General features: G+C 36.7%; 2 gene segments (V, D, J or C); both read right to left on the bottom strand.

The window, feature by feature from the left end:
• Positions 1 to 24,930, bottom strand: part of LOC120523672 — an 826,057-nt gene that overhangs the window by 488,312 nt on the left and 312,815 nt on the right.
• Positions 1,756 to 24,930, bottom strand: part of LOC120523695 — a 32,592-nt gene continuing 9,417 nt past the window's right edge. The window contains 1 exon segment of the V gene segment in view: positions 1,756 to 2,238. Coding sequence covers positions 1,823 to 2,238 — 416 coding nt within the window.

Here is a 24,930-nt window from a genome sequence, read left to right on the forward strand (position 1 = left end):
TGTGGAACACCACTCTTAACATCAGCAAATTCTGATAAGGGTTCTTCGCACCATCACCTTCTGCTTTCTGTGTCCGAGCTAATTCTGCATCCATCTAAAAACATCACCCTGAACTCCCACTTCTTTTAATTTGATGCCCAACCTCTCATGTGGCACCTTATCAAATGCTTTCTGAAAGTCAAGATAAATGTATGCTCCACTCTAAAAAATCCACTCTAATCGTATCCTTTTGTTGCCTCCTCATAGAATTCCAACATGTTAGTAAAACACAACCTCCCTCTTCTGAACCCATGCTGACTGTTCAGAATAACTCCTGTCCTTGCCAGGTGTTGCTCAATCTTATCCTTAACAATTCCTTACATTAATTTTCCTGTGATGCATGTTAAGCTTATTTGTATTTAATTTGTGTATATCAATGTGTTATTTATACATAAGTGTAGTGTTGCTACCCAGTTTTCTATTAGTTTTTGTAGGCAATGTATAAGTATGAGGTGTATTTTGTATAAGAGTAATATTTGTATTAGCTGTGTGTGGGACATTGTGAAATCCATTTTTGTAGTCAATGAATCCTGTGTGTTTTTTGGTATGCCTTCTGGAGTATCACAGAGTCAATTAGAACAAACTGTAAATGAACTATTAGTGGAATCAGACGCCCTGTCCAAGGATTGTTCCAACCTTCCATCTCATGCTTGCTGGGATAGGCTCCAGCTTACCTGCAACCCTGCTCAGGTTAAACGAGTTTAAAAAATGGATGGAAATAGAAAAATATATTAAAAAAAAAAACATACATTAAAAATTAATTTATTCACAGAGGCAAACTTTATGTGAAAGGCTACAATGCATATGCCAACATGTCTAGTTTTTAAACCCATAGGGTAGTTTGTGGTCTTATTTTGATGAAAGCTCTCAATTGATCCCATTATCCAGCTGTCAGTTACAGCTCAGCAGTTTCAACACATTATGGCTTCTTCTCTGGGTTTCATGTATCATCTCTCTCATACCCTTTATTATTTCTGCAGCAAATGCATTCAAGGGATGGAAAATCAGTTATTTTTTTTTCTTTTGCTGGAGAGAAAGACAAACCCACATAATTTGTATAATCGTTGAGTCAAAACTTTAAAGCTTTTTAGGAGTATGTTAGACATTTTATAGCATTATTGGTATTCTTTCCTACTGGTGTCTTCGCCTCTTGGCCTGTGAGATTCTAAACTAATATTTTTAATAATTTTCAAATATATTGAACATAAATACAAGTATGCTGTACTATTGTTGCCCTACATTGATGGATTAAAAACCAGAAGTCTACATGACCATCATCATCATCATCAAGTCCTTCCAAGAGAACCCTAACTACAAAGAGGACTGTTTCATTTATGTTAGGTAGAATGCCCAGAGGGGACTGAGCGGTCTCATGGCCTGGAACCCCTGCAGATTTTATTTTTTCTCTCCAGTCATCTGGAGTTTTTTTGTTTTTTCTGTCCTCTCTGGCCATCAGACCTTACTCTCATTCTATGTTAATTAGTGTTGTCTTATTCTAATTCTTACATTGTCTTTTATTTCTCTTTCTTCATCATGTAAAGGACTTTGAGCTGCATTATTTGTATGAAAATGTGCTATATAAATAAATGTTGTTGTTGTTGTCTTAAAAATAGACAGGTTCATTTTTGGCTATCACAGTTTCTGCCAACACTACCCACAGTGTTGATATGGCTGTGTGATTGTGCAAAGGAATATAAGCCTGTCTGGTGTGGGGATTTCATTTTAATTACATTGTATTTTATAACTACAGTATAGCTGTTAATAATAATAAACAAACACTTCCTCAATTTGTGGGAAAATGTACTAATTTCACTTTTTGGCAGAAAAGACGTTTCTGAGGATTTTGTATGAGAGACAACAGGAAATTCCTCATTGTGCATGTAGCACAAAAATATGTGGCTGTGTCTTCAGTTTTGAGGCTGTTCATATCCAAATAGAGAGCCTGTTTAGAATTGTCTCTGGAGATTGTAAATCGTCCTTCAACACTGCTGGCATACTTTGTAGTGCTGCTGTCAAAGCTAATAAAAGCCAGCCATTCAAGTCCTTTTCCAGGCTCTTGTCGAATCCAGCTCAAGGGGTAAGCAGCAATGGTTCTTCCATCACTGTCCTGCCCTGAACCATGACAGGTCAGTCGCAGAGACTCTCCAGGCTTTTTGACTTCATTACTTTTTTGGGTGAAGACAATATCTGACTGAACACCTAGAAAACAAACAGAAAAAATATAGTAAAGCCAAATTATAGGATGATTAGATTAAAAAAATATGAGAACAGAAAGCAAAACTGCAAATGAAGCACAAATCAAAAGTGAATTACATGATAAAAGAGTCATAAACATGGAAATATATAAAGTCTCCATAACTGTTACTGAAAACATGAAAAGTACAGTAGGAGTGATCTCTCTAAATTTATACGACAAAAAGAAGGCCACCTTATTTGCATAATTATTGCATCAGAAGTGTGGGGATTATTTAAGAGCAGAGAATTCAGAAAAGAGAAGCAAAAAATATTTAGTAAATAAAAATACATTGGTTAACGATTTTTTTAAATGACAGTATCCTTTGTGAACATGTATATTATTTGTACACTGTCAATAGTTAAAAGATTTATAAAGATTTGTTACAGTGCTTATATACCAGAGCATTTAAACACACAATGTAGGTCCAAATATAAAAAAAAAAATAGATGATTTGCTCTTTTTGAGTAAAAATATCAACTTCTGTGGTATTATATTTATAAATATACGTTTATTTTCTTTCTCTGTACCACCTGCAGGAAGAGTCACATTTTGAAGTAGTAACTACAACTGGTGAATTTCTCTGCCTTTTTCTTATAAAATAAAAACTTACTACAGCTTATGAAATTACCCTCAATTATTTTTTACACTTCACATCAAACTTGTAATTCTGTAATATTTTGGTAGCTCCTTCTGTTAAAATGTACCGATAATAAATCAGGTTGCTCTTGGACAAATGCTGTAAGTGACAGAATAATCAAATTAACGAGTGGAAAGCAGAGGCAGAGAGGACAGCCATTAGTTACACAGGGTTCCAAACTTTCAACTTATTACAGTGTCTTATGAGTGAATTTAATTCTCTTTATAATATCAGTGTCATAGACCTTTTAGCATTTATTTTGTGAAATGTCTTTCAATGTCAGGGTCGTGAGGAATCAAACAGTATACCGACAGTGATGAACACAAGGTAAGAACCAGATCAGGGTGAGGCACCAGTCCATCTTAGCGCACATTCACTTCTCTTCTCACATGTACTCAGACCAGGCCAGTTTAGCTCTGCCTGTTCAATTTAATTCAAGTCATTTCATTTTTATTTAGACTGCTTTACTGAGAACAGGCTCAGCTCATAGCTCTTGAACAATTTTCTTGCTATAAAGCAATGACAAGTATAATTAAACTACAGGTTAAGAGATTAGCATAAATGATATGAGATATTGCCAGTCAACAATGTATGAAAGAAAAACAAGAAACACCAGTAAGTAGACTTCTGGGAAAAACTAAAATGTCCATCCATGATTGGTCATAACAAACTAACAATGTAACATTCAAAGTCAGACAAAGTTACAGTTCTGGTGACCCAAATCAACTAACCACCTTCAACCTGCTGGACATTCTAATGTTCTGGACAGTTTGATCCTTGGATTCCCAAACTCCTCCTGTCACTGAATCACTTCCATTAGGAAAGAGTGGGAGCCTGGAAATGTAGCAAGTTCTACAATCAGAAGTCAAGAAGAAAACAGAGTAGAGGGTGTCAGTAGCAGTTCATAAGGATTATCCTGATTGTATTGTTCTGTAAATGACAAATAAAATAAGATGCAATATGAAAAGTTACTACAAAGTGTTATCTGTGCAGCTTTGCAACAGTGTGCTCTATTTCATGCTGTTTTTGCCATCATTGGCACAGCGTGCACTTTTTTGAATATTTAAGAGACAAATAAAGGACTGTTACATGCATGTTAACTGTTGTGCTGTCTTAGGGTAACATAACATTAGCCATGAGGATGCAGCTTTCATTCCCACCTCCATCTGCATTGCTTGCACTGCCTCGCTGGGCTGAATCTTTTGAAACATGTTTAATAGCCTTTGGTCTGGACAAGGTGAGCGATGCTTGTAAAACAGCCATACTCGCACACTGTCTGGGCACTGAAGGACAACATTTATAAAACCCTCAGAACTGCAACTGTTTATTCTGCATTGGTTCGTTTCCTGGGATGTAATTTCTCTACACCTCAGTATCATCATCCAACAAACCCTCTTTCTGAGGGATACATTTTCCTATTGATTTGACCATGCCAAGGACACTACTTGGGAATGAAGTGGGATAAAAATCTAGTAAAAAAAAATTTTAAAATATAAATAAATAAATCGATAGATAAATAAATAAATGAAGATTTAAAAAATTCAGAGTCTGGGGTAGCAGATGCTCTCATATGTCATTATTTGTAAGTCTGTGTCTATTAAAAGTCTATGCTTCTTTGTCTGTTAGCTGACTAATCAATAATGTGAAGCAAATCCTAAAGATGGGGGGATGCCCCTCATAATAACATTGTAATAGGGGATCATATCCAAATTTAATAAACATAGTAATACATGTAACTATCTAAAAAATGCTATAGCAAGTAAAATCAAAAGTGGTAAGAATAATTTATTGGTGTTGGTAATGCATCCTGTACTTAGTCAGTGAACTTGGAATGTCATTGAAGCAGCCTAGTAACAGATGCAGTGTTAAATAAAGATGACCCCTAATGACACCGCTGAAACTTAACTGAAGTCAGAAGGACAGCATGTAGTGTGGTCAGTTAAGAATTAAAAGATCTGAATTTCAATAAAGTATTATAAGCATATAAGATGTATAATTTCAAAACTGCAGATGTTCTTTTTCTCTAGATTCAGTAAACCTTGTGACCAATTGAAGAAACACACCGCTTATTCCTATACAAGCTGCTAGAAATAGTTTAATAGCAAGTTTGGGAAGAGGAATTAGATGTAATCTGACCAATGGATGGTGAACGTTTGCTTATCAATCAGATTAATGAACAGCAATTATTGGAATTATTTCCTTGCATGCTGATTAGTTGTGCAAGTGTACATGTATAACATCCTGTATAATAAAATGTTTAAATTATAAAAATAATTGTGCAAACAGGCTAAATGTGGCTACTAAAGTAGACATTTCTTTCTCTAGTCTTCATATAAAATACAGTGAAGAGGGCTTACATATTTTGATGTATGGCAAATGATTATTATTATGAACACTTCAGTAATAATGAAATGTATTAGAACTAAACGCATGTATTCATTTATATCTATCTGTTAGTGATTAATTTTATGAAGATTTGTTTTACATCAATATATTAAGTTTAGTGCTCAGTGATAATGCAGATTGTTAAGTCAGTTATACATCAGGAATTTTATACAGTATATGAGAATAATTCAAATGTTTACTATCTATATAAAAAAAGCCCAGCGCGGTGTTCATGTCCATGTCCGTGTCCGCGTTCCTTTTGGCTGTATAGCCGCCCCGTAGAAAAGCCCCAGTCCGTCCCCTCTCAGAATTCCTGCTTACCCCCCTCCGTTCTTTCCCCTTTGCTTTTATTTTTCCTGTTCCCGAAAATCTTTTCAAAGGAAAGTAAAGAAATAGACAGAGCATCACATTGACGTCTTCTCCCCTCTGCCTATTAAATAATAAATGAAATGAAATAAAACAATCACGAAAGAAACAGAAACCACAACCTACCCTTACAGCGTCCACTGCGCTTCTGCCGTTACAGCCAAACACGTGGTGTATGCAGGTTATGAGGTGTGATGCTAATTAACGCCCGTACTACAACAGATTATATTGTCCATCCATCCATTTTCCAACCCGCTATAGCCTAACACAGGGTCACGGGGGTCTGCTGGAGCCAATCCCAGCCAACACAGGGCACAAGGCAGGAATCAATCCTGGGCAGGGTGTCAACCCACCAGATTATATTGTTGATATACTATTAACTATTTACAGGGATCAACTGTTTTGGGGAAGTTCATAACAAAAAAAAAAAAAAAAATATTAAATTATAAATAACATGTGCACTTGAGTATTTCGAGCCCCGCGTCTGAGTCAGATGGTTCCCCTGGTCACCAATTCGTGTGTTTCACTATGCCTTTCCGTCTTCAGCTACCCATGTGCACTTGTACGGAGGAGACCTTACAGAACAATGCCGAAACGAAACGCAACTAATCCTGCTGCTGCGAGGACATCCTCAATGATATGATCCTCCTCTTCCTTACAACCTTTTACACAACGTATATGATTCTCATTAGTCTGCGTCCCACACTTCCTGAATCATGGGTTTTGTTTTAAAATTTTGTTTCCCATGCAAAAATCAAATGTGCTGCGATGAAGAACCCAGTTCACGACTGGCAGCCGCATTTAAACAGGGAGTCCTTCAACTGTGGTCATCCAACGCGCAGCGTAGTGCGCGCCAAGTCGCTAGTTAATCTATATTAAATGTGCTTGTTGTAATATCTTAGACATTTAAGAAATGTGTCTCTTGATAAGATAAGCTACAGTTTGTTATAAGGAATAGATATTATAAGAATTTTTTTTTTTTTAGACAAAAATTAAAAGAATCATAAGTTCCGATATGTAACATCTTGTTATTTAAGACATCTGTGATGGATAGCTGATGCAATGTGTTTATTTTGTTTAGTGTATTATCCTACTAAAAAACATTTTCACTAGCCTGGTTAAAATGTAATAACTTGCCATATTACTTATCTCTGGCACTTATGATGTATAATATGAGACTGGGAACTGAGAGTCCTAGGGTTTCCATTAATAGTGCTTTGTATTATATTATACATATGTTTGATAAAGCATCATTTTATGTTATGTATTTGCTCTACCCTTCACCCTTTTTATTTAGCATAGTAAGTATTTTAGTTTGGCCACTCAATTAGTGGTTGTTCAAACCTCTCCAATTCAGTGGTGGTTTGTTCTACGAACAAAGATTTAAAGTGACTGTACTGTACTAATGACTCTTGGTCTGCTACACATACCTGATAACTGGTGAAGAAATAAGTCGCTTATCCAGAGTGGAAGAAGTGCAGAATTAGACAAAGATTGCAACTCCAGCTAAGTAAATCTGATGCCACGATATGGTTGTGCAGACATTTGTTGCAGAAACAAAGTTTTTATGGACTTTAACACAAACAGATTGTGAAATGCCACTGAAGCAAAGAGATGAGATGACAGCTGTTGAATGCAAGGGCTCTGATGATTGACTGCTGTATCCAGTGCAGGCCTGAAGTGAAGTGTTCCTCTGCTAAATGGAAAGTCACCATGTGTGCATCTCATTACTTCTCTAATGGTAATCAGACTGCTTAGTTTCTGTTCCAGTAATGGCAAAGACTACTTAGTTCCTGTACCAGCCATACATTTGTTCAGAGGGATCTGCAAAGTCACCAAGCAAAAAACTTTATCTACAAACCACTGGGTTTGACAAGGCATGTACTGTATATAGTAAGTTAAGGAATATATCTGAAAAATTGTTATAAGAGGGACTCAAGGGTGTGAGGATATGCATAATTTACCACCAATCATGTTAAATTGTAAACTGAAGGGAACAGAACATTCCATAATGAAGTTGGGGAGGGTAAAAGTGCACAATTATGCAATAATACTGGTTAAGAACAATCTATACTAATAAAAGGCAAAGCCCTCACTCACTCACTCACTCACTCATTCACTCACTCACTCACTGACTGACTCATCACTAATTCTCCAACTTCCCGTGTAGGTAGAAGGCTGAAATTTGGCAGGCTCATTCCTTACAGCTTACTTACAAAAGTTGGGCAGGTTTCATTTCGAAATTCTACGCCTAATGGTCATAACTGGAAGGTATTTTTCTCCTTTAACTGTAATGGAGTTGAGCTGGATGGCCGTGGGGGGCGGAGTTTCGTGTGACATCATCACGCCTCCCACGTAATCACGTGAACTGACTCTCAACGCACTACGTAGAAAACCAGGAAGACCTCCAAAAATCGCTTAAGAAAGCATGCATTATATAATTGAGAAGGCAGCGAAACAATAAGAAGCGAGCGAGTGACATATACTACCATATTCATGAGTGCTGCTACCTCAGAAAGAAAGCAAGATGTAAACCTAAACTTTAAATTAAGTTCATAGACAGGCTACCGCTGGCGATTCACATGCCCACAGGTAATGCGGGATACAAGTTTAATGAGAGGACGCAGGATATAAACGAGAGTTTTGATCACTTTGTAACTAAGTTAAAATTGCAGGTGAAGGGATGTGCTTATGCAAATTCCGAGAGACTGTGTTTGTGGGGATTGACAGTTAAGGCGGGTGGGGGAGTCATGTCATCATCTCCCCTCCCACCTCATTTCGCTCTGAGCTGAGCTCCGCGGCTAACGCCGTCTTCCGAAGCAACTTCCTCAGACTGCCACCAAATACTCACAGAAAAATCCACAAATTAATACACACGCTATCTCTAGAGTCTCTACACACTGAATCCTCCAGGCACTACTTACAAAAGGTTACATTGACAATCGTGTTACGTTATTTTTAAAATCTTTCCTTTTCTTAGCACAAGCACAGCTGAGAAGCTTCGATGCATGTGCTCCATAACGCGTTAAAAAATAATGCATTTAATCACACTTTGCATTACAAGCAAAGGGGAGCTTTTGTCAATGCATGATTTCCTGGTACACCGATTACATTGATCAGCATCCCGATTCATTTTACCCTCGCACCACCTTAGTTTGAGAAGAAGTATGAAAAAATATGAGGTTAACACAGAAAAACAGATCACCAATTCAAGCTTTATGAATAATAGATTCGCCATCAATAATTGTTTTGGTAAAGCCATCCTCCTTCCATTTTATAATTTTTCCGCCACTAGCCATGATTAAATGAACGGTAAAAAAGTAAGAGCAAAGCGAGGGTGACTTATTTAGGCAGGCATATATATGATAGCAACACTCATGACAATGTCAATCATGTTACGTTATTATTAAAATGTTTCCTTTTCTTTTTCATTACTTCTTTAACACACTACTTCTCGCTGCGGTGGTATTTTGCTATATATTGTAGAGTCTTCCCAGACGTAATGACGATCCGAGACGGTCACTTGGTTAGTCCCTTCTTTATTAATAAAAACGGTTGCTGTTGGCCGCAACCACGCGAACAGGCAGAACTCAAAAAAAAATCTCACAGCGAGAGCGACATGACCGAACCTCTCTCCTGTCTCCACCCTCCTCCTTCCAACCCAGCGCCCCCATAGGCTCCACCCCATCCCTCCGGAACCTCCTTTACTTTCCACTCTATTACAGTCCATGAGAAATAACAGGGACAACAGAATAAATAACTGAGAGGGATGCAAATCACAGAACACAAACTGCAAAACAGAACTCTACAATAAAGAACAGAACGCTACAATATATATATGAATGACCTCCAAAGAGCGCTGAGACTTTTGATATCATGAACGTGTCTGCAAAAACTGGGGTCTCCTGCCCAGCAAAAGTCGAGCAGCCAGCGCACGCGCATAGCTGTGCCGGCCTTTGAGACGCTGACTGCGCTTCTGCCTTAAGTCAAAGTGAGCACTTTTCATTTTTTTCATCCTCCCCCTGCGCTATAGCCCAGACAAGTGCAAACACGGGACCCCTTTTCTACACCACGGCAAAATAATATTAAGGCGATTCACACTTTCTTTTGCACGTATACGATTATGAGGTCCTCAGCTCGGATTATGAAGACACGCACACGAGTGGAGGACTGACAGTGCCATCACAGCCGATTAATGGCGGGGACGTCTCACCAGTCTACACAAGACCCACAGCGACTGTCCCCAAAAGTCGATCATAATGTCAGCGAACACATCTCTCTATACTATATAAAAGAAAAAGGCAACTTTCCTTTCTTTACACCTTTTTTCCTTTTATCCCAAACCAAAGCCTTTCTCTCTTAACACTGCAGAGGACACAAAACTAATTTTCTTTAAATGCTGGTAAGGCACATTACCAGAGGCACAAATTTGAACGTTCACATAGAAAATGTAATTTCAATGTACCTGTACTTCTTAAAACGTTAATGTTTTACTGTTTAATAACTTATGGACTATAATTTATTATTTTTCCCTTGCACTCAGTGACCAAACCTATACACACACGTATAGACACATACAAACATACACACAAGTATATGTATGTGTATATACAGTATATACATACACACACACACACATATATATAATTTGTGCGTGTGTATGTATGTATGTATGTGTGTGTATATATGATGTAGATAGGTATGTATGTATATATATATATGTGTGTGTATATGTATATAGATATGTAGATATATATATATATGTGTGTGTATATGTATATAGATATGTAGATATGAAGATATATATATATATATATATATATATATATATATATATATGTATGTATGTATGTGTGTGTGTGTATATATGACAGCAGCAATCCAAGCTGTGAGAAAACAGTAAAAAGGAGGCGTGTCAGACGTCGTGGTACATTTTCTGATGCAGCTGCCGAAAACAACTTTGTGACGCTGCCGCCAAATACACAAAACAATTACTTTGACAATCATGTTACATTATTTTTAAAATGTTTCCTTTTCTTTTCATAACTTCTTTAACACATGACATCGCTGTGAAGCTGGTATTTTGCTATATATATATATATCACAGACATATATATATATATATATATATATATATATATATATATATATATATATATATATATATATATATATATATATATATATATATATATATATATATATATATATATATATATATATAGATACATAGATATGAGAACAACACTCATATCAATGACAAAACAATTACATTAACAACCATGTTACGTTATTTTTAAAATTTTTCCTTTTCTTTTTTGTACCTTCTTTAACACACTACTTCTCCGCTGCGAAGCGCGGGTATTCTGCTAGTTATTAATAATCATAGCAATAGATCTGGAATAGCATCAGATTATGTTACAGCTATTGTAACTCGTTTAAAGGGATCAGACATCAAATGGTGGGGACATATATCAACATACTATAGTTATAAATGTTATAAGTGCTAAAAAAAAAAAAAAAAACACAGTAAAGTCCACGAAGATGCTATATGGATTCATAATGTAATCTGAGGTTATGGTACCCACTGCATGGGCCTAGTGATATTCAGTTGCAACACTAAGTAATGAAAGACATAACAGGAGATCTCCAGCTATACCACTGGTGGGATTTAGTGATCACTACATAGTAACACCATGCTAAATGTAATTGTTCATCCATTTGATTTGTAACTCATCATTTTTAAATATTTATTTATGCTGGTATATTAGATGAAACCCACAGTTTCTAAGGAGCCGTTTACACTGTAAGGAGGGAGAAAGTACCTTTTGGTTTGTGTACAAGACCCTCAGGGAATGTTTTTGTCACAGACACAGTGACAAAGGGTGGTCTGTAATAAGTTTATATGTTTAATATGTCACTGTGCTCTGCACAAAAAAATATTTTATAAATCTGCTTCTTCTCACATGTGCAGCTAAGACAAAGCCAGATTTAGCACACAGGGGCCCATTATTTAGAACTGCTAGGCAAGCATTTTAAGACAAGACAAGTTAAGAACAACTGCAAATGGGCAACATGCACTATTTCTGTGTGTTAGAGTCAGCTTGACATTGTATCCTCTCTTTGCCTTGTTTGGAATTGTATTATTTACCTAAGTAAGGGCCTGCACATGGAGAAAAAGAGTATAAAGCCTTGGAACATTGCCCGGCACAACTTTGAAGCCGACAGACGGATGGGAGAGAATGTTATCCGATCCTGAAAATCCTTCCAACACAGAGATGAAAAATGGCAGACTCTACACAACGTCTTGTCATGACAGTTTACGCGGCATAACAGACGGGAAGCCATTAAAGAAAGCTGTTATTTTCTCTTATGCAATTTCTTACCGCTGTATCACTAAGGAAGGGATATCACATATCTATTTAGGTTCAGGTTACTTAAGACACCACAATTGCAAATGAACGCATTTCCAGGGAGCTAGCGCCTCATATTGGAAAACAGACATTACTAACATTGGCTAGATGTCCTATTTAAAACATATTATATTTAATTCTTTTCCCTTCCATGTATTTGTTTTAAAGATTCACGTCTTATTTCAGCAGTATAAACTTTAAGTTATTTATGCAATGTTATGTAGTGTATGTGCAATGTTAGTGTACAGTATGAAAGGTATATGTTTGTCGTCATTAACGTTTGTTAGATATTTCACTTGAATTTTCTGTAGCTGAAGTGTTAACTATATTATTTATAAAAGAACGATAATGCTTTCTGCCAAATTTGAGTTATATATTATTATTGTCTTGATTTCCGCAGCCACATTTCTTCATTCCAGAGAAAATAAAACTAACACTGATTAAACACAATATGTACGAGGGGAAGGGAGACTACAGCATCATGCAGCCCCACCTTCAGAGCCATGAAGCCCACTTTGTAAATTATGCAGGTAATTATGCCAGTAGGGTACGCTAGTGTATTGAATTTAAAAAATGTCGATAGGCTACTTTACTTGTAAAAAATACTGATTGTTAGATTTTTGAATTACAGCTTTTCAAATAAAGTTTCAAGAGCTGAACTAAACCTGCATTTTTCATTGTTTGTCATGTTTTACTATCTATAGATGTAACACAAGGTGTGTCAAAAATGGCCATTTCCATCGTTTTTCTTTAAGTGTCATTGCCAAAAGACATGGCTTTTTAACTTACAAAAATGTCAAAAATTGGAAGCACATGCCATGCCCGCCAGAGAAACTGCCCCAGCTGCACCCAACAGAAAGACTGCCCCCGGTACTTCTCCCAAAGAGACTGTGCCCTCCGTGGCCACAATCAATGTCAGTTCATCAGCGCCTGTCACTAGTTTTAGAGGATCACAAATTCTACAAAATTCAAAAGAGAAGATTTTGTTGCTTTTGTAATTTAAGGTTGTACAAAAAAAAAATCAAGTTACTGTACATATAAAAAGACAACATTCCTCAACAAACATTGAAATAAATTAACAGACTTTCTTTGGTTTGTTTTGATTCCAGAAGGGGCATTTTTGCAGTGACAGACTCCCACTGGACCTAGATACCCCATTCATGTTCGAAAGTGCACATGAGCTAAACACGTTGTGATCTGCGAGTCAGAAATACAAACGAGCGTCACAAATTTTCTCAAAGGAGTGGGTTCATGGGATTTGAATGCTGCCATTTGGGGTCTTTGGCATTCTCTCCAATTACTGCTATGTCAATTATTACACTTCAGGAGGAAGTATTAATTAGAATGGTATAACAAAATGGTTTGGTAAGGAGACAATGAAAACGTGTTTACATCGTAAACAGATGGCAGAAACACAGCAGACGCCATTAAGTAAAGAGATTTCTTTTGGAGAAGAAAAGTCACAAATATATCTATCAGTGTTGGATGGTCCAATATAATAAGAAATTGAATACCTGGCACTGTGCCTCTTGTAGTATCTTCCTGTATGCACAAGGCTATATCTAAATGGCATTTATTTCAAACACACAATGAACACTTTAATAAAATTAAGACAACAAGAAATGTGTTTGATTCTGTCACCATTAACAGTGGCTCCTATGATTCTGAACAACAGCCATGTGATGTCTGCAATTCTCCTAAAGGCCATTTACTTATGAGATTTGTGCAGTACATTCAGAGAAATAAAACAATCCCAGATGTTTTGCCTTGGGAAGTTTGTGCCACACCAAAAATGGATGATTTCCCAATGCACTTGATTCCATATGAGACATTTTGTCCCCAGTGCCCTGGGAAGGTTCCTTTGTCCAATTCCTATTACCCATAAATGAAAGATCATCATGTTCTCTGGTATTGTAACAGGTTTGTCATATTATGCTGTAAACAGATTTTTGTCAAATATGTATTTTTTATTTAGTTTTTTTTTTTTAAGTATTATATGTATTCTGTTGTCTTTGAGCTCTTAAAATAAGATTTTTTTTTTGTTTGATGTTGTCATAAGAACAATCCAAAGACATCAAAAAGGTTTGGGGAAACCACCTGTATATTATGCCCTGGTTGCAAATGGGTAATTTTTTTGAGAGTCCAAAACAGAACTGATTTTAGGCTATTAAAGATGGCGGCTTTAACAGGAAGTGACATTGGGACCAGAACGGGAAGTGATGTAATCATTGGCGCCGGAACCATGCAGGATTTCCTGTGGATGGTCTGCAGAGGATTGAGAGAGAGAGAAAGTCAGTGCACCTCCCCACCCCCTTTTCTGGCGTGGAACTACTATTATTCAGGCACTTTAGCTGCCTCCCAGTCGCACATGCGTGACAATGTGATGTGCAAAATTTTGTACAGCTACCTATCAAGCTTATTTGTTTTGTAGTTTTACAGTGTTGTTAAATGCATCGCTGCCTGCTTTTCTTTTTTTTTTCTTAAGAGGTCTCCACATATTACAGACGATGTAGCCTTTGTGACAGTTTATTCCATTATCAAGAATGAAAAGATGGTGTACCATCATAATGACCATATCATTATGAGTAACCATCTGTGCCTTTTTTTGCGTAATTCAGTTCAGGTACTTTACCAATGTAAATAACTGCATTCCCCTAGATAGATTCTACCAGGTAGAGTCAAGTACACAAAAGATTAAAAAAAATAATAATAAAAACCAAAACGCATTGTAGTTTAGTTTTACATTCAGAATGTAATGGCAATACTTTCCTGTGTTGATCACTCACTCACCTGTACTGCCCACCTGTCAATGTATACTAGCCATTGTACTTAATTGGTATAAGACACGAAATAGAGAAATTCTGGACAGAAGCAAAGACATATTATTTGTAATTATACTTTTACCCATAATTGTAACTTGAATGGTTTATTACAAGTGCACTCTTCTTGGACCCATAAATGCACTGGGCCAAAACCAATGGGGCCCATGTAGTTATTTATTCACACAGAGGTTGTGTCCAAATTAATATCAACCCTGGCTGATTTTATGAATACAAAATTGTGTTATTTTTATTATGTTTCTCTGAACAATGTATAATTGTTATCGTTAAATATAAAATATGTAATTTATGATTACATTTTTAGCATTACTGTATTTCATAGTGAATATGCTGTCTGTATTTACATTGAATTTTAAACAGTTAGATATTCTTGTCTTATTGCCTGAATATTTTTTTGTCTCCACATTCAGAATTACACAGCTGCTGAAAGGGTCATAAGCAACCTTGAAAAAACTCATGAAATGCCCCACCGAAGTCATAATGCCATATTGCATGCATACCTACATTTTGAGGCACTAACATCTCATGATTATAATTCCTCTTGTGTGCACTGTGGGCATCATTCTCCAATTGTTATGGACTTACACAAAAAGGGTGTCTTTAAAATGGCTGGTAAGGACTTCCTGAGTACATGCATACCTAGTTGAGTCGTTCTTTGCAGAGGACAGCAGGACATCAATCCCAGAGTTTCTGAGCGCGAGGGACAGTGTGGCAATAAAAGACAATGAGCTGTTATATTAATCTTTTTTTTTTTTTTTTTAAAAGAAAACACACAAACAGTAAGTGACATGAAAGATTCCCCACCAAGGGGAGGTGGACATGGAAGATTATTGGATGTCCATGAAAAGAGAAATTCTTGGTAGAGGCTTTGTGAAATGTAAGCTCATGACATTTTTACTTGTTAACAGTTGCCCAAATGAATTTGAAAGGGTCCATTTTTAAATTTTCCACTTTTTTCAGGCAACTGTGATAGTCCTTTTGTCATAGGCACCCTGGACAAGGCCCCAAACCAGAACAAGTTACATTGTTACTAACGCAGAATATGCTGAATTACATGTGTCAAATAAGTGCCAAGATGAAGGTGACATTGACATTACAGAGGAGCCTCTCACACATGAAGTCATGAATTTAATGGTAATTTGGTATGCACAGCAGTACGAGTGTTGTTTTTTTTTATTTTATTATTTTTATTAGAAGGTGCTACCTTCTCATTATTGTCATTTCTAAAGGTTAACACCATCAGAAAACTTTACTGTAAACAATGTAAGCTTGATTCTAAGGGCTCAAAAATGGATCTTGTCATGCAATTAAGGGCAAAAATGCAAACTCGAAGCACATATGACAAGGTGATCCAGAAGTTTTGGAGGACATCAGGTGAGTGGAGGTTTGTTAATAGGTATTGTTTTTGGCGTAAAAAGCTATATCTAATGATTTTACATACAGCAATACTTAAGTTGATTCTGTTTTATGTTTGAAAAGGTGGCTGGGCTGTTGTCATGCGTCCACGTGAAGTAGTCTACTCTGTTAAATTCAACATCAGGACAGAAAGTCCAAGAGACTATGCTGATATGTTGCTGTCTCAGATGCATATTCCAAATTTGTTGGTTTATGACTTTCCCAGGGGTTTGGTAAACCACTGCAAGATACGGGAGCCAGAGAGATCTTTATTTATCTAAATGAAAGACGACTAGCAGAGGCAACCTCTGACAAAATTTAAATTGCAGTGAAAGACAATTTAAAAATAAATTTGGATTGGCTAAATGCTAAAAAAGTCACACCTGATTCAAATGGTCATCCTGTCACAGGATCCGCTGAGCACTATGCTCTGTATGATACATTCGACCAATACAATACAAAGGATGAGAAGGATGTGCGGAGGAGAATTTCTTTGGTTCCAGAATTGCAAGCGTGGATAAATTCTCAGAGGGCAGTGCACTGATGCAGAAAAACAATTATATTCTGAATATGCTGTATCAGTTTGGTCACATGTTCCTGATGAGATCCACTATACGTCAACATAAGAATGTCAATCAGAAGGCACTGGCAGAACCAAGGAAGATTTGTCCAGGGAGTAAAATTGCCACTGATTCTACTGAAAAGTCAGTGTAAGAGCCAATCTTAGAAAGTTAAAGTTTTGAGTTAAACTCATATTGATGTTTGCTTAATTTGAATAGAATATTAATGTCTTTCATAGTCATATCTTATGATATAGTCTTTTCCCCCTATAGTTCACAAGAGATAGAACCTTCTTACTATAACTGAATAACAGTATGATAATAAGCCCAGTTTGTTTAGAACAGGTCTCATTAAAGAGTGACTTGAAAGATCCATTTTAAAGCTTAGGAATGGGATAAGCATACAGTTTTCTGACCGTTTTGAAATGGTTCAGAAATGTTAAGTGAGAAGTAACGATTTGTGATGTAACAAGATTAAGCTTAGAATTGAACTTTTCTTAACATTAACTTTTTCTTTTTTGTTATTTTAATCTTTTCTTTTTGTGTGAACTGTTTTACTTCAAAACTTAACTAAACTTTCAAAAACCAAGATATTTTGTCTGTGGAATCATTTCTACGCGTCAGGCTTTTGTTGAATCCCATTTTTTTTGAGTTGAAGCTGCAGAACTGGTAATTTTGGGAAAACGCAGCTACAGTCAGTTCTAGGTATCTATCTATCTTAAATGTCATGTTCAAAAATATTTTATTTAAATGTCACCTCTTTCCTACCCAAGTAAAACTCTTTTGCAGCTCTGCTAGAGGCTTCTTTAGCTCCTTCTCCTCCATCTCCATCAGCTATTCATCAAGCAGTCACATCCCCAGTCATGCATTCAATAAGTCACCCAGGAACATTTCAAGCAGTCTGTCCAGCAACTCCAGTTGCAATTAATGGTGAAAATTACATAAGTGTGAATTTATGTAATAAATTTTTACCTAAACGAACACTGTTTTTTGTGCATTCCAGGTCAATGTGGAATTCATTGTGAAGCTCTCACAAGTTTGGAAAATGTGAAAGCAAGCAGAATATCTTGGGGATTTATGTTAAATCCCATGCAGGAGAAAATGCTATGTACTTGAGGCATAGCATATGCATACTATTATGTTGTGGGCAGTTTATGTTAAAGTTAATGTGCATGTTTAATGGAAATTGTGCAATGGTCATTTGCTATTTTGCCACAAATCAGGTTTGTAATGGATACCAAACTGTCACAGAGAGACTTTTGGAAGTGGGAGGAGTGCGGTTGACAAGAGTTGGACCAGAATCTTAGATGGAATCCACTGTAAGTTGTCAAGTAATTATTGCATTATATGTCACATTGTAGATAATGCTTAACATTTTGCTTCTGTTTTATAGATTCATAATGCATGATTACACTTGGTGCAACAAATTGAGTTTAAATGCGTGTTCTTACTGTTAATGAATATACCCTTCCACTGTGGATGGTGAAATATTTCTGTTTTTGATGTCTATAATGTTATTTTATGCAATTTATGCAGAGAGGTTTTAAATTGTTCTGTGCAGGGGAAAGACATTTACATGGGAGATTGGGGGCCTCTAAGAAATCTTGATACATTAGAAAGTTTACCTGTAAGAAGTTATTTCATATGTAATGTGGCCATCATTTTTGCAATATTCAAAGTATTAACTAATTTGTTCTCAATTTTAGGCAAATTCTCACATGAAGGATGCGCTAGTAGTACCAATTTGGACTCATTGAAGACATTACCGATTATGTGTATGTTTACAGTAAATATATTTTTTCTATGCATTCACTTGCTTTGAAATTAATCTTAAACTTTTTTACTAGCTATTTTTTGCTATATACAGTTGTATGCGACCCTATTTTACCTTTTATGCTCTGTTACACAAACTAACCAAATGCTTCAAAACTCATACACTCTTCACTCTGGTCAGGTACAGCAGTTTAGCACTTCCCCCTTCCCTTCTACTTATATACAATACAGTACAATTTATTTTTTATATAGCCCAAAATCATACAATAAGTGCCACATGGGCTTTAACAGGCCCTGCCTCTTGACAGCCCCCCAGCCTTGACTCTCTAAGAAGTCAAGGAAAAACTTCCAAAAAAAACCCATGTAGGGAAAAAATGTAATAAACCTTGGGAAAGGCAGTTTAAAATGAGACCACTTTCCTGGTAGGCTGGGCGTGCAGTGGGTGTTCAAAAGAAGGGGGTCAATACAATACAATACACAAAACAGAACAAATCCCCAATACAGTATAAAAATTTTTATAACCTTGGGCAATTGAACAGAGTACAGGAATAAGCGGAGAAAGAGCTACAACTATGTATTATTGGTAATACATTTTATTGTACTAGTGACATATAAGCAAATAGAATGTGACTTTGCAAACCAATATTATATAACCTAATAATGCAAGATATAGTTTTAGATGGCAGCAGAAGAATATTAAAACACATGCACTTTGATCAGTCCTTAAATCAGTTAGCTAGATTCTCCATTGCATATTTAAATTTCTGAGCATTTTTAATCCCCATTATAGCAATTAAGATTGACACACAAAAACCTATTAGAAAACTGTACACTGTATTATTTCCATAATTATGGCTTTAGATTGGCAAGAGAATTTTTCATTGACATATCCTCATCTGGTCCAGTCCGACGTCATCCATGTAACTTAGGCAGGGTCGCTGACCACAGTGTGTTAGCCAGCCTAGCCCGGTCAGCTAACACTGTTACAAAATGTGATAACGCCATTGTCAACTTTGGCCTGTTGGACATCCGCTCACTTACAAGCAAGGGGCATCTGATCCACGATCTCCTCACTGATTTTTTCTGTCTAACAGAGACATGGCAACAACCTCATGACTTTTCCCAACTTAACGAATCCACTCCCCCGGGGTTTATTTACATCTGTCATCCCGTGGCTCTGGCCGGGGAGGAGGTCTTGTGTTAATGTATTGTGAGAAGTGGAAAGTCCTGCCATTGTCTGTTCCTGCCTTCAGCTCTTTTGAATCTCTTGTGTGTTAATTAACTGGATCTATTCCTACTATTATTGTAACTGTTTACCGCTTCCTTAAATCAAATGACTTTCTGAACAACTTTGCTGTTTTTCTTACACACTTATCTACTGTTTCATCAAACATAATACTTCAGGGGGATTTCAGTATACATATGGATAATATCAATGTCCCTATTACTAGGAGCTTTACATCCTGCCTTGAGAGTTTTGGATTCCAGCAGCATACTGAGGTTCCCAATCATTCTAAAGGACATATCTTGGATTTGATCTGCTGCTCTGGAGTTACCCGTCTTGATTGTACTGCAAATGAACTCCCCATATCTGATCATTTTCTTATTTCATCCAATGTTAAACTTGCTCTTTCCAATACTAAGTTTTTCCGTCTCATGTCTTTCTGTAATATTAAGAATATTAACTTGGACTTTCTTTCCTCTAGTATTGATTCTCTTATGGATATTCATAATTTATCCACTCCTGAAGAACTGGTTTCACACCAGAACACTGGACTTAATGGTATTCTTACCGCTCTCTCTGTTAAAAGCTAGATCTGTTTTTCTCATTTTCTGCTCCCTGGCTCACGCCAGATACTTGGCTTTTGAAAACCAAAGGACAGCAACTATAACGGTTGTATAAAAAAAACAACTCTTTGTTCACAAAGATGTATAAATTCCATATATACTTTATTAAAAGGACTGTATTGCTCAAACCAAATATAACTATTATACTCACATTATTTCTTCCAATAAAGGTAGCACCAAGTCATTGTTTTCATTGCTTAATAATATCACACAACCCCCGGATTCCTTACCTTCTCACCTTTATTCAACTGATTTTTGCAATACCCTTCTGTCGTTTTTATAATGAAAAAATCCAGAATATACACCAATGAGGTCACATGGCTGACGTGTGCTATGCAAATGCTAGAGGCTGTTGAGTTTTTGGTCTGTTCTGTGGTGTGAGAATTAAAAAAAAATAAAATAAAATAAAATTTTGCTCTTAAAGACTTGGGCTTTGGTTGCCGCTAAGGAGCCATGTGGGAATTTTTAAAGCTTTTTTCCCTTTAGAAGGGTTTTTTTTGCCCGCACAAGAGCAAAAGTAGCTGGGAGTTTGGAGGTGCGCTTGGAAAAGTTACTTGTACCTGTTCTTGTTCTCTGTATTTGAATTAGCATCAAGGAGGCAGGGTAGAAAGCAGCAGTAACTGATATTGGCATTTGTAAGTAAATAAATGCATCGTTGTAACAGCGATTCCTTAGTTTAAAGGAAAAGGAAAAAAAGGCCACATCAGACTTCAAAGCAGTAAAAGTGGAAGGCTCAGCGGTGAGCAGGTAAGCGGCCAGCATTAAGACGCTGATCAGACACAAGGGGCTGTAGAAGCAAATAAAGTTTTATTCGTTTATTTTAGATTAAACAGTCCATAGCGGTCCAGAGGTAGAACAGTTAAGCAGACGACAGTTTAAGGGTTCATTAATAAGGAGGAATACAAACAGTGCGAGTGGAGAGTTTATAAGTAAGAGGAGCGCAAAGTTAGGAGAAGAGACAGAGAAAAGTAAAGTTAACCTCATAGAAAGACAAATAGCAGGCAGCTGAGAGGGAGAACAGTACAGGAACTTAAGGGGAAAAGGTGTAAAATATCTGGAGCAGATCTTAGTGTTACCATTTAAGTTAAGGAGCAGCCGAAAGAAGAAGAAATTTTAAGAAGAAAAAAAAAAAAACAAAGTTAAGGCAGAGCAGTAATCCAAAATCAAATTTTAATAATGAGGCCAGAGCAATGCAAGTCCTGTTGGATGTTGGACTTTTTAGATGATGGTTTGGAAGAGCCAGTTGTCTATGAGGGCTACATCTGCAAGAGATGCCAACTGATCCAGCACCTCGAGCTCAAGGTCGCTGAACTGGAGGAGGAGTTGGCTGACCTGCGTTGTAATAGAGAATTGGCGGACTTGGTCCAGGTGTCCTTTAGAGAGATAGTGTGCACCCCCAAGGTGGCACGGGAGAAGATTCCAGATCAGACAGGTAGGAATAGGTGAGTCACGGTCACAAGGTAAAGGGTGCACACTGTCTGGGGGCATCAACCCCAGAATTAGAAGTGTCTAACCGTTATCATGTCCTTGCGGAGCTGGACGGTGACTCTGATAATTCTGAGGTGGAAGGCAGGGATAAGGAGCCCCAACAGGCCACCTCAAAACCAGTTCCCAAAAAGAGAGGTAGTGATAGTTGGGGACTCAATCATTAGGGGGATTGAAGCGCAGGTGTGCTCCAAAGAGAGAGAGAGAGAGAGAGAGAGAGAGAGAGAGAGAGAGTCTGTCTGTATCTTTTAATTCAGTTGCTCTGCTCCCTAGCCTGGGAACTCACTACCATCAGAGCTTAGAAATATTGAATCATTCTCACTTTTCAAATCTAAACTTAACTCATTTGTTTAAGACTGCTTTTTCTCTGACTACAATTGATCTGTCCAATTTTAAATTTTATATTTTAGTTTTGTTTATAATGTGTGTTTCATCTATTGTTCGGTGTCCTTGCATATTTAGAAAAGGTGCCTACGAATAAATGAAATGTATAAAAATGTATTATCTACAGTTACACCTGCAAAATGTATGGAAAAAAAAAAAAGAAAAAGGATGATTGCCCCTTACTGTTTGATTCAATAAACTCTGCTTATCACATAATACTGTAGGTGCTGAAGCCATAGCAGAAAGAAATACTTTCTGGACTCTTTATGAGAATAGAGATGACCCACAAGGATTTGGTGACATATCTTTTGTCACTGTGTGCAGGTTTTTATATTTGACTCATTTGTTGTTGCGACTAAGAGAATTTTGCATTCAAATGAAATATGAAGTTCTGTTTTGGTGAAGGTTCTACTCCAGCATGTTGTTCAGTTCAAAGAATTTGGTTCTTGTTCCAGAACTTTAGATAATCATGTCAGTTTAAAAACTCCCTTGTATGAATTTACTTTCTGCTTACTCATGTAATAATATACTAATATTTAATTATATTAAATTTAATATTTATTAATATACTCATGAAGACGACTTACAATGTTAATGTAAAAATGCCTTACACATATTTACTTATTTTTTCAAGCTGGAGAATTGCTCAACATGTGTCTCTTCGACAATGGAAATTCACAATCAGGATTTGATATTAGTAAATGTCATAATTAACTTTTTTTTTCTTTGATACCTAGAAACATTTTATATCAGTAACAAATTTTTCTTTGATTAATTTTTTGCTCTTGTATTAGTGCCTTCCAAGTCAGATGAATATCCAGGACTGTGGAATTCCTATGTTGATGATATGACCATTTCATATTTTAACTATATTTTTCTGTATATCTGTATTTAATGTTGTGTCCAGTTTCCAAATGACAATTTTGTGGTTTCTCAATAGAACGTGCTGTATATCATCCTTGAGGTCCTGTCGAGTTTAATGAGGTATGTCTCAAGTTTAGTTCTCTCTTCTTTCATTGCAGTATTTGTGGAGGCAGGATTGTACAGTGGAACCTTGGATTGCGAGTAACTCGGTTTACAAGTCTTTTGCAAGACAAGGTAAAAATTAATAAATTGACTTGATGAATGAGCGAGATCTTGCAATACAAGTAGTACATATACGGTTTGTGTGCCGAGGGTCACGTGATCACAACTAAGCTGGTAGTTCTCTCTCGCTGCTTGTGGGTAATTATCAGTCGGCGTGCCTCACTCATATAGTCAACATCCGTACAAGCGCATTGTGACTATGTGTGAGTGTGTGTGTGTGTGTTCTGGGACGTGTGAGTCCCCATCTTGCATCCCAAAATGGGAAGCTGAGTCTCAGTACTTTAGTGACACCAGCTTTATTCAGCTTGAAACAGGAACAGCGTGGTTATTTATTGTAGCGGGATCTTCCACTCTCCTATACACAGACACAGCAGTCAGGCAGGGTCGTGCCCAGGTTAGTGGCCAAGTAATACTGTGCCCTGTGCATTTATAATGTTCCTTGTCTCACCTATCAATGGCAGGTGCTTATAGCATGTCTGCGATCTTTTCGGATTTGCTTTTACGGTGAACTGCTACAGCGCTGGGAGACTGCGATTGCTTTGAATACTCTTCCGTGTGTTGTCCCATTGGGTGGAATCCCACAAGAGTTTAGAAACTCACTCACACCAGCCATGATTCTTTTCAAAGGTAAATTTCAGGTTAATTTGTCTTATGTATTTTTACTTTATATTTTGTATTAACCATTTTTATATGAATAGTTTTGGGTTGTGGAACGAATCATCTGAGTTTCTATTATTTCTTATGGAGAAATTCGCTTTCATATACGAGTGCTTTAGATTGCAAGCACGTTTCCTCGCAGACCAAGGTTCCACTGTATCTGGTTGAGAGTTCCCATTTTTGACACCTTCAACAATTTATGCCAGGTATTTGTGTTGAGTTATGTTGACTTTTAATTTTTATTTTTTTACTTTTAGTATACTGTCCCTAGTGGTTTTGATGTTCCAGAAACACCTACCTTTCAAAATCCATTTATTTTAAATGCATGCTTGTTATGGTTTGCATAAATATTTTTATAACATAAAACTCTTTTTAACAACTTTATTATGCCCAGTCCTCCTTAGAATGACATGCTAGCTTTGAGGAAGTGGTGGTGTATAATGTTTAAATTTCATTTCAGTAACTTTTTGGTCAGTTCTGTGGCATATATGCTTAGCCATATTGTAAATCAAATGCAAATAATTAAAATGTTTACCATTTTACACTTTATGCTGTTTTTGAAATCACTGAAGTAAATACTCACATTGAACTGACCAAGCAAATGCCCTCCTAAATAATGACCAAGAACCTAAGGAAAAAAAATAGAAGTTACAGAAATGATGCACAGCTTGAACAGTGTCATTTTTTGTGCATGTTCTTTTGGTTCATTTTGTAACATTTCCCTAGGTAAATATGTTTTTTTTTTGTTTTCAGCTCTGGACTCTATTGAGCTATCAATGAAAAGACAGAAGATGGGTAAAGACTTGAATTGCATCTGAAGTGAACA

The sequence above is a fragment of the Polypterus senegalus genome, chromosome 1 (genome assembly GCF_016835505.1).
Source record: "Polypterus senegalus isolate Bchr_013 chromosome 1, ASM1683550v1, whole genome shotgun sequence".
Lineage (NCBI taxonomy): Eukaryota > Metazoa > Chordata > Cladistia > Polypteriformes > Polypteridae > Polypterus > Polypterus senegalus.